The sequence below is a fragment of the Amyelois transitella genome, chromosome 6 (genome assembly GCF_032362555.1).
Source record: "Amyelois transitella isolate CPQ chromosome 6, ilAmyTran1.1, whole genome shotgun sequence".
NCBI classification, from domain to species: domain Eukaryota; kingdom Metazoa; phylum Arthropoda; class Insecta; order Lepidoptera; family Pyralidae; genus Amyelois; species Amyelois transitella.
In genome coordinates, this window is record NC_083509.1 from 1988725 (window position 1) to 2000943 (window position 12219).

Sequence of the window (12219 nt, forward strand, 5' to 3'; positions counted from 1 at the left end):
TATTTCTTAACTACTTCTATGCCAATTAGACACCGTACTTATATGATTTACGAGTATATGGATTGCTGTCTATAAATCGCATATAACAAGCCGAAAGTGCAGTGTATGTTGATTTATGTATTAGCATATCCCTGAGAATTAGTCGTGGACTCGTTAATCAGTTATAGATAACCAGGCTTCGTTAATTATGATAACGAATTGTTAACGTTTGATGGATTTATAACGGCCTGATCAGATTGTAATAAATTGATCGAAATTGCGAGTATGCTCTACTCAAAGCCACTATTTACTTATATATTTATCACATGTAAATACTTATGTAAACTCGTTAAAAATAAATTTGCATAACACTGAACTAACAAAATACAGGATTCAGTTAAGAGTATCCTATTATTATCAACTTATCCATATAATAAAATTACTGTAAATATAATAAAAGTACAAAATACACATCACGTGAACTTTTGCGTCACACCTACATATACTCGTAGTAGATAAAAATTTAATCTTTAAAATACAATCAGATAATGTTGTTTTTAAAATCAATAAAATGCGACACACAACAGTGATCTAATATGATAAATTTAAAGTCGCTGATAAAGCTTTTTATCTTCAGACTTCTTAGTTACTTGTGTTATAAAATGGAAAAGTACATTGTATCATAATGAAGACATAAAAAAAATCGCAGTTCAAGAGCATGTACGGATTGAGGATTGTAAAGAAAATTAAAATTTAAAGGTAACATTACCTATCAAGAGTATTTTGTCCACAAAATAATGTCCACACTCTCAAAGAGTAACCGTCTGATTCTTAGTAATTTTATTGAATTACTCGTACTTATATTAACATATTCCGTTTGTATCGTCAGGATAAGAGTACCCTAAACCGACGACCTTGCATGAGAAGAGCTATGAATTAGGATTAAACAAAAAAAGTTTGCAGAAATTATGGCAAATAAAAAGATGTAACCTTTCTCTATCCTACCAGGAAAAATGTGTCAATCTTTTGTATGTATATTCGTTATTATTGTTTCCATTCACTTTACCCTACTAAAACATCATCTATATACCTAAACAAATTCCCTAGAATCATGGAGTACCAGCAACTTACTTCGATCTAACCACCGAATTGCAGATCCATGGATGTGTGGGGACGCCAGTAGTTCCTTGAGAAATTGCCATAGATGTATATGTGTGCTTCCAGACTTTGCCTTCCCACCAGCTGTATTAGCACTGGTACCCGCTGATTCAGAGTCTTCGTCTGTTGGACAAAAAATATTGGTTTCATTTGTTATTTTAAAAAGAACACAAAACATTCAAGGCATATTTCCGTTTCTTATGTATAAAATTCTCGTGTCACAATGTTCGTTCCCGTACTCCTCCAAAACGGCTTGACCGATTCTCATGAAATTTTGTGAACATATTGAGAAGGTCTGAGAATCGGCCAACATCTATTTTTCATACCCCTCAGTGATAAGGGTTGTCCACCCTTATCATTTTTTAAACTAGAAATTACTTAAAAATGATTTATATGGCAAAACAACGTTTGCCGGGACAGCTAGTAACTGATAAAAATATAGTGTTCATAAATTTTAATTTGATTTAATATTCTATTGATACGTAATAAAAATACGTGACTACCACACGTGACCCATATGCATATTAAGTCACGTATTGACATGAAATCTGGATTATTATAAACAATTTAGGATCATTATCGACCATAATATGGGCTATGAGGCACAAGAAACTAGCAACTCGTGTCTTCTGGGAACATTATCGTTTTTATTAACAGCTTCTTTGAAGTCGTAGCTCGGTTTAATGGTGGTCATATTTTCAGAAGAGAAAACCTCTTCAGTATCTCGTTCTATTAGGGCAAGTGTCTATAAGCCAAGGTTTATTAGGTAACATTCTTTAAGACCACAACGTTGATTACGATTATTGTACTTATTATGATTCCTTAGAAATCTCGATTTTGCACTGAAAGATGGGTTGGGCAAATGAGTAATAAACTTAGCTCTCCAAATGCATCTTGAGACCGAATATTTATTTATATTTTAGAAGCTATAATCAATTTAAAAATCTTAAATAGAAATTATTCTGAAGTATATATTATACATTTTACGGTCGGAATACACAGTAAATAAAGTTTTCGATTACTGCTGGCTTTCAACTAAAGATAAACAAATAGACCGACATTCGAACGAATACGTATAAACAGAACTCTCCGATGTTCGCAACAGTTAAATAGCAACATTCTATTTAAAGAAGAAAGCAAGTGTTGATCGGAATGTTTATGTACGATTTGAAGGAAACGAATAATTCCTGTAAGCGATTTTGACGTGTATAGTCAGGTGGATAAGGATGAAACCAACAGGCTAGAAGCTAATGTCCGAGAAGCGAATGAAAGAAACCTAGGACAAAGTGACACTTACGACTCAAAGTCGTCAGCAAGCAATTTGCGGACAAGAAAGTTGAGTTTTGATGCATTTTGAGCCGTATGTGTTGGTGATAATAAATTTTTTGTAATGTCTGATGTGGTGGAAGACACATACGACCTTGCAGGGGTCCAGTAGCCATATAAACTGGGTCGTCGGGAAACGATACAAAAAGCCGACTAGACGTATAAGGCTTTCCAGTTGAAGTAAGGGACTGCAGAATAGCAATAAGACGTGACTCTGATTGATGGATTAACTGTATCTGGGTGTGGTACTTGATTGGACGACTTAGAATCCAATTCATATTATTCTAAATTGTTGGTCATTGATTTTAGATTAGAGCTTGCACTTGGTTTGTGCGGTTGATAAATATTGCGAGATAAATCTGATGCCACTTAGCAATTTTACCACATAGTCAGAGTGAATCAAACATGCATGTCACTCAGTTATATACTATCTTAGTGACATGCATATTGAATTCAAAACTATCCATGAATATAACATTTTACTATAATTATTAAAATTTATTCGTCATCCACCTGATGATATGAGTCCCGACAGTGCACTCAGTCCAAATTCTAACATCAATATTAAAACTTACTAATATTATAAATGCGAAAGTAAGTTTATTTGATTGTTTGGATTCTTTATGCGTTATCTACTGAACCAGTCTTCTTGAAATTTTGCGAATTAAGAGTCTAGAGAGTACTTATTATCCCCGTAAAAATAAATAGATCCAGTGGGATTTGAAAAAGAAATTCTGTATTTTTATGTAGGTGGAACTTCATTCACACGGGCGAAGCTACGAGTAAAACCTAGTTTATTATAAAACACAATAATAGTTATAGTTTCTTTAATAGATGTTTTTGATGTTGACTAGATTAAAGATGAAACAATAAAAAACTTAAAGTAAATTTTACGCGATTAGTATAGAATTGAGACTAAATTTTTTCCTCTTGAACAAAAATACATTTCAAGCCTAAATCATTGTAATACAAATATTTCAGGTTAGTATTTATATGATGCATCAGCATCATTTAATTCCCGCACACTTTAAAATTTTATTTGTGTTTTCAATTCCTCAAAACTTGTTTACTAAGTCTCCACACCTGTCCATATATCATTAGCTAGTTTGTCTTGTATGTCCGTATGTGTGCCAGTGTTTGCTAACGGTTGATCACAATTCAAGTGGACTGATGCATCGCCGTGCTACATCGCTTTGACAAGAGACAAACTTCTGACTTTTCAATTTTTTCAACTGAAATTTACAACACACACATACATCCCGTATTTATCCCTAATCGGGGCAATGCTTACAGTTACCACTTAAGAATTTATAATAGAATGATGAGAAACAATTGTAATTCGTTTAATTGCCAAAGTGTGTCCAAAGTCCGAGTGGAAAAATATGCAAATTTTTATGTGTAAATTTCCATGAGCCTTTTTCTAAAGTGTTTAATTTTACAGTTCTACATTTCATATACGTTTATAGTTTTTTTTTAGCTTTAACCTGGATCATGGTTAGCTATATTCTTATTTCTTTGTCAGCCATGATCGTTCCTGTTGTTTTTTATTTTCCTTTCTATACTTTTTAGTTTGGCATTTCGGTTCTGACAATTTTATTTGTCAGCCACTTTATCTATTATATTTTTTTTTTATAAAAACTTACTTATATTGGTGCCGTGTGGTTCCCGGCACCAATACAAAAAAGAATAGAACCACTCCATTTCTTTCCCATGGATGTCGTAAAAGGCGACTAAGGGATAGGCTCACAAACTTGGGATTCTTTCTTAGGCGATAGGCTAGCAACCTGTCACTATTTAAATCTCAATTCTATCATAAAGCGAAATAGCTGAACGTGGCCATTCAATCTAATCCAGACTGTTGGCTCTGTCTACCCCGCAAGGGATGTAGACGTGACCGTATGTATGTATGTAAAAACTCACCATCACTCATGTCGTCAGCTGATGGCAGACCAGCAGGCGTTGGTTTCGGAGAAGCTTGCTGTTCAGGCCATTGCGAAGTTCTCCATGCTTCATGTCTCGCAGCCTTCCATATCTCCAGCTGTGCATATAACGTGCTACCACCCTGAAGCAAAACAGAAAAGCTTTTATAAACAACTCTTTGTCATTAAGACATTTCATTAATTGGCTATTTGTATTATGTATATTTTTTAAATTAATATACCTTAAGTTTTAAATCCGCTCGATGATGTAATAACATTAGATCATCCCTGTCTCTTACTTAGAGATGTGAACGGAATAGATATCGTCATAATTAATAAAAATACTTTTAAATCTTTTACTTATGTCAGTAAATTAACTGAATTCATTAAAAATCAGTTAACATACATACATACTTACTTAATCAGTTAACATACATCCCTTACGGGCTAGCCAGAGCCAACAGTCTTTAAAAGACTGATAGGCCACGTTCAGCTGTTTGGCTTAATGATAGAATTGAGATTCAAATAGTGACGGGTTATCGGCTAATAGAAGAATCCCAAGTTTATAAGCCTATCCCTTAATCGCCTTTTACGACATTCATGGGAACGAGATGGAGTGGTCCTATTCTTTTTTTTTTGGTGCCGGAAACCACACGGCACTAAAATCAATCAGAATCAGTTTTGGAAAACGATTCCATTCTATTAAAAGATTCAGTTCTTTAATTCCGTTTTTTTGGTATTTTGACAGCAGATACACATTGTTTTACAGAAACATTCAATAGAATTTGTATGCAGTAAGTAGTTGCATTGGAACGTGTTAGCGATGTCACCATGAGACTTTCATCGGCCTTGGAGAAAGTCGAGGCGGTGGCGCGTACGATGACAACAATTACCTGGCCACTTGAACGAGTGCACCAGTGTCTATTAACCACCTATTGCCGGCGACAACCTTTTCAAACCGACTGCGTTATGCAATTAGTCTCAATGGGTGGTCATTAAGCAAGTGTTTCCATTGAGTCTTTTGGTATATTTTTGTCAATGTTTAAATATTAAATCTTTTAAATATTACGTACAAATTAAGTTTTAAGGCGCAGTTATAGTTACTAAGAAACACATATATTAAAAACTAGCTGTGCCCGGGACTTCGTCCGCGTGAAATAGTTATTTTGGGCATCATTGAAGCCCTCAAGGATGAATAATTTACTCCGTTTTTTTTTCACATTTTACATAATTTCTTCGCTCCTAATAGTTAAAGCGTGATGTTATATAGCCTAAAGCCTTCCTCGATAAATGGTCTATTCAACACAAAAAGAATTTCTCAATTCGAACCAGTAGTTCCTGAGATTAGTGCGTTAAAACAAACAAACAAACTCTTCAGCTTTATAATATTAGTATAGATATCAGAGGTCTATTAAAAGCTGACCGAAATAATTGTTGCAAAATGCATCGCTTATGTTTATGTTATGTTTGTTAACAAGTCGCAGAGCAACCGGGCTTACATAATAAATGGGTAACGACGCTACCCTAAACGGATTTCCTTAACAAGCTGACCGTAAAAGATTTATTCACGTAACACATACCTTACTCGTATCAATAATAAGCGCAAATTTCAATGTTCTACTATATATTAAGTTGAAGTTTTATTTCCTCGACCGTTTCTTGACGAATTCCCGTCCTGAAGCCTTCAGGAAGAGGGAGAAATATATATCTATAATGTATATCTATACTTTTATACTAATATTATAAAGCTGAAGAGTTTGTTTGTTTGTTTGAACGCGCTAATCTCAGACTCTACTGGTACGAATTGAAAAATTATTTTTGTGTTTAATAGACCATTTATCGAGGAAGGCTTTAGGCTATATAATATAACGCTGCAACTATTATGAGCGAAGAAATAATGGAAAATGTGAAAAAAAACGGGGAAAATTATTCATCCTTGAGGGCTTCAATGATGCCCATAACTATTCCACGCGGACGAAGTCGCGGGCACAGCTAGTACATATAACGCGTAAAAGTGCAAACACTATTAAGCAATAAAAATATAAGAATTCGTCAACAGAGAACATTGCATCATTATTAAAACAATATTGGAATTATTATCGTACACTCGTTGCCATAAGCCAAATACTGATAACGTTATCACACTTAAGGCTCAAGTTACAATCGGAAAAGTAAAGTACTTTAATGCTCTTTAATATTCCTTGAACTGATAATTGAAGCTAAGGAAAAATTTGAATTTTTTCAAGTTATAATAACAACAGTATAAATGATCATTACATACAGATAGAGATTTCATTGATTTGATGATGTGACATCAACAGTTTGAAAGAAATGCCTCTAAATAATTATTTCAATATATACGGTCTTTGAATGGTCTTTCACTTTTAACCGGTCATAAGGGACGTAGGTACATATTAGAAGAAGCAATTATTTTTTTTTACTAAATTTGATTTGATAGATAATACATACATACATATGGTCACGTCTATATCCCTTGTGGGGTAGACAGAGCCAACAGTCTTGAAAAGACTCATAGGCCACGCTCAGATATTTGGTTTAATAATAGAATTGAGATTCAAATAGGGACAGGTTGCTTGCAAAAAAACGAATCCCAAGTTTGTAAGCCTATCCCTTAGTCGCCTTTTACGAAATCTATTGAAAAGAGATGGAGTGGTCCTTTTCTTTTTTGTACTGGCGCCGGGAACCACACGGCGCCTTTTTTAATATTCTTCTGCTGAAATATTATAATATCATATGAAGGAAGGTTTATTAGTCCCTGACTGTACGATAAAGAATAATATACGAATAATACGATGTAGATAATACGTTTAATTACTACATTGGCCATAAGAAAATATAGAAATCTTGGAAAGTGGCACAATCCATAACATTGCAGTGAGTCGCCACAAATTGAATCATCTGTTATTAAAGCCACCAGCCAAGAAATACGGAATGATGTAAGCCAACAAACACAAAAAACATAGGAAGCAATTATTTAAACGACCACTGATGATCTAAGGATCAAATTATGGATCGACTAAGCTTTGATAGTTTCCTAAATTACAGACATTTTTGTGAGTATTAATTTTAATCAACTGAATTTTGTTCTCAAGAAATTCTATTCTATCATTAAGCCTAAAAGCTGAACGTGGCCTATTAGTCTTTCAAGACTGCTAGCTCTGTTTACCCGCAAGGGATATAAACGTGATTATATGTATGTATGTATGTAGAAATTCTGTTGAAATAATTTCTTGTAAAACTCAGCTTGTTACATTTAAAAAAAAAACACCACTCTAAGAGACATATATTTTACAATATATATACGTTGTTAAAAACTACACAAAATTACAATACTCGTGAGTTTAGTAAAAATTCAAATGTATTTTCTTGTATAATTTTCATGTGACTTTGACTCTCTAGGGTCATCACAGCGGCGTGTGATCTATCAATGTAAACATTCATATTATCAGTTGCTTGTCGATTCACATTATAGACTTTGTTCTCATATCACACGCCCTCGATTCATTTCAGGGTTAAACGTTAATCGGAGTATCATTTAATACAAAATGTATGTTTTCATCATTGTCAGGAGTGAACGTACTCGTACATCACTCAAGTTGAATACTAATTGGTTTAAGAAGCCTTTTAGACATAGACAGAAAATCTCCAAACATCTTAACCCGATATGGAATCCATAAAACTTAGATATTAACCCTCTTTTTCATAGATCTATGGCTCTTTAGTTTGAAGAGAAGAGAACAGCTTTAAAATTAAATTTCTTTGACTTTCAAGAATTTCATTTGACTTAAATTTGTAATTGTAACTAAATGTAAGGTTTACCTGTGGTGCCCTTTGATTGAATTCTTCTTCTGTTAAGGCTACAAGTGCAGCTCCGTCCATCGCGAAATACTCCACAGGGACCATCGGCAAGTTGTAGTGTTGCAGTGTGAACATCACCCACGACTTCACGTCTCCTGTACTCCATAGCATTGGATCTAAAGAGAAACATGATCCTGTTATAACTGTCATAACATACAAATTCTATTTCAAGTACTTTGTTCAAAATGTCTGATATAATTCGACCCATGATGCCTTTCTCATGTCCCATTGTTTATTTAACTCGAGTGTAGAAATAAGAACCTATGTCAGATTTATTTTTAGTCATGTTCTTATTTTAATGATATTCTCACTTAATCAAAAACATCTTAATGTTAATATTAATCGCCGTTCTCGAGCCTTTGATGCCTTAAAGCGATGAGCAGTGGACGAGGATTACGTAAGCAATCATCAAGTTCTCGGAATCAATTTACAATCGCGCTGTGTTCAGTAGCTGACATGTTATCTACGTGGAAACACTTGATTTTTTGCAGACTTAAATATCAAGTGACGTCATTAATTACTACTCCAATAGTATTGATGTTAAGACCGAGTAAATATGAATTTATTGTTCTCATGACATTAACATCATACAAGAATGTATTTTTGCCTTTTATGTTATACAACTAATGAGGTATATGACTAATGTCTAGATTAATGATCGATTGAGACTCACCTGGTGAGATTCCCAGCACTGTGCAAGTATTGTCCACATCTCTTTTCGACTGTTCAATTGCCATAGACAGCACGCGGTCGATATCAGGCGCCACCAACGCGTCATCACCTCCACTGCTCTCTTCCATTTTCACTGTACCCAATTCCAATGGGATAGGTTTTAAATTAAACCGTTTTTGAAACGTCGTATCTTCGAGCGCTGACCTAAGGAGAATGTGATCTCTCGGCTCCTCAATTTCAATTTTTGGTGTGACGTATGTGTGTTGTACACTCTCTTGTAATATTTGATTTTCTTTAAGTAGTTCTTCGATGTCGATGTATTCTTCGTGTTGTGGTACTGGCGATGAGTAGTGGTTTTGACTGCCGTAGGACGCGCAGGACCCTGAAGGGGACAAGGGGTATGGAGAAGCGAATCCAGGGACGGAGAGTCTGTTTGGTTCTTCCTTTATGTAGACTGGTGGGGAGTTGTATTGGATATTGTAGGGTGAGGGCGGTTGGAGTGCGACTGTGGGGATTGTGTCTTCTGATGCTGGGGACGGATTTTGATATTCGAAGTCGTATAATCGTTCGAGGAAGTTGTTGTCTTCCGGATAGGGTGGGGGTGGTTTGGAGTGTGGGTTTGGGGGGGAGTGCAGCATGGAGTCAGGGGGTGAGGCGGCGCCGAGGAGGCGGAGGAGGTGGTGCAGGTCGGCGGGGGAGCCCGGGACTGCCCTCTCGTCCTGTGACGCTGACGGCGGGCTGCACCCGGACCGTGGCACCGTCTGTGGCATCTGTTGACAAAGAAAAAAGATATAAATAAAAATTATTTGACAAGGACCCATACGTGAGTCTCAGATCTGATAGAGCCATATAAAAGAAATAATCCAGTAATTGTCTTCTGAATGGTTAGCGCGAGTTTTACTCGATCAAACGCGTCGAGCAAGTATTCACAAATTTGTATGGAATTGCATTAGTGCCATCGCCTACAAATTCGCGTTTACTTGCTCGAGTTGTATTATAAATGGGGAAAACAGTTAAAAGAACCTTAGAAGAATATTTCAAATTTTAGCACTATTACCGGTGATCTAATAACGCACACTTTTTAATTATTAAATCTTGTAAGTCGAGCATGTCTCCTATATTACATATATAGTATATTCCTACGTCCATAGTGACGTGATCTTGGCCACTTGACGTCATGACTACGATTCGCCAGATGTGTCAAACTAAACAGAGTTCTAGCTAAAGTTTATTTACAAAACGTCAAAGCGTTCTAAATATAGTATACTAGCTTTTGCCCGCGGCTTCGCCCGCACAAATGTATTTTAGGTTATAAGGATACGCCACAAAATTTCACCCATTTTTATCGTATCGTGCGGGACTGTTTTATGTTTATATTTGATTTAAATTCATATGCCTTCTCCCGTCTTGTCCCGTTCCGTCCCGTCCCAACCTGTTGTGTCCCGTCCTGCCCCGTCTAGTCCTATCCTGTCCCATCCCATCCTATTTAGTGCCATCCTGCTTTCCGCAACCGAAACGTATTTTTTACTAACCAATATTTAAGACTTCTCGCACTTCGACACTCATCAAAAAACGAAGTTTCATACAAACTTCCAACCCTTATTTTTCGCCCTTGAGATGCAGTTTTCAAAATCCAATGTTTAAATGATTATTTCATACTTACCAAAATTTAATTCTAAAATTCATGTGCCCAATGTTAAAATTGACGAAATTTCCTACAAATTTACAACCCCTATTTCACCGCGATAGGAATGCAATTTTTAAAATATTATTACTGCATTTGAATTTTTTACTAAACAAATCTAACATTTCATGTGTCCAACATTAAAAATGACAAAGTTTCTAACAAACTTACCACCCCTTTTTCACTCCTATAGGAATGCAATTTTCAAAATCCAAGAAATGAATTAATATTTTAATCTAACCGTGAATTTAAATCTAATGTGTTCAACACTAAAAATGACGAAGTTTCATACAAACTTGCAACCCCTATTTCACCCCGTTAGTAATACAATTTTCAAAATCCAATTAATGAATTATTATTTTAATCTAATCATATAAAATCTAAAATTTCATGTGTCCAACAATAAAAATGCAGAAGTTTCATATAAACTTGCAACCCCTATTTCACCCCCTTAGGAATGCAATTTTCAAAATCCAATTAATGGATTATTATTTAAATCTAACCGTAAATTTAAATCTAAAATTTCAAGTAATTATCCCACACTAAAAATGACGAAGTTTCATACAAATTTGCAACCCCTATTTCACCCCCTTAGGAATTGAATTTCCAAAAATCCTTTCTTAGTGGATCCCTCCTAATTAAAATCTACCTTCCTGCCAAATTTCATCTTTATTGGCTTAGTAGATTTCGAGATTTCGTGATTCCTAAGTGAGTGTTTTTCGCTTTTATATATATAGATAGTGATCAAAACTACGAAAGTCATGATGTAGCAACTAATTCAAGAACGGTAGGATAGCTACGGCGTTTTTCAATAAGATTTTTCAGAAAATTTTAAAAATAAATAATAAAAAGTCTCTTCCTTTAGTGAATAAATATAATTCCCAAATAAGAACTTACTAAATGAGAACTTTTAATTTATCCTAAGAAAAAACTGCCTACAGTAACAGTTAATTTTAATTGAAAACATTCTTAAAATTAAATAATTTTACAAGAAATTTATATCATTGATTTTTCAGAAAAAATATTCAATGTACAGACACTGCTCATTTACGATTTTATTATACATATATACAGATGAATATTAACTCACTCTCAACAATGACAGTCCCATCTCAAATGTGGCACATAACTGAGAATTCATCACAGATTTTCCGCCGTGAAAATTTCAAGTAAAACCGGTCGGAACAGGTAATCAACATATTCCTACCACTTTTTTTTACAATGGCAACACTTTACATGTTTCCCACGTAATTACACTTAAATGTAACTGGCAGTTGAACTTGATTTTAATGTCGTAAAAAGTAAAAAGGATATTTCTAGTGGACAAAGCCTACCTGTGCACCTAGGTACTTACCTATCTTCGTGAATTAAAGCTTAATCCAACTTTTTTTAACTTAGTGGGATCAAAATCGTATACTAATGTTTATTTTCAAAGTAGGTACAATAAAAATTCTTAAGTTTCTTTGTAAGGTGTGGTTCATCAAAAGATTAAGAATTTGGTCTTTGACTTCAAAATGTGTTTACTTGATATAAATCATTCGGTCAACAAATGATTGATAATGAAAGTATGAATCAACATTTTATACTTTTACGAGTAAATTA

The 12219-nt window shown here is 34.7% G+C and overlaps 1 protein-coding gene across 2 annotated transcripts in view; it reads right to left on the reverse strand.

Annotated features, from left to right (window-relative positions):
* Positions 1-12219, reverse strand: part of LOC106134575 (DNA-binding protein D-ETS-4) — a 36192-nt gene that overhangs the window by 2536 nt on the left and 21437 nt on the right. For both annotated transcript variants that reach the window (XM_013334663.2, XM_013334662.2), the window contains exons 2-5: positions 8935-9703; positions 8223-8377; positions 4384-4525; positions 1111-1260 (exon numbers count right to left, since the gene is read on the reverse strand). In XM_013334663.2, the coding sequence (XP_013190117.1) occupies positions 1111-1260; positions 4384-4525; positions 8223-8377; positions 8935-9703 (1216 nt within the window). The remainder of the gene's footprint in view (positions 1-1110; positions 1261-4383; positions 4526-8222; positions 8378-8934; positions 9704-12219) is intronic.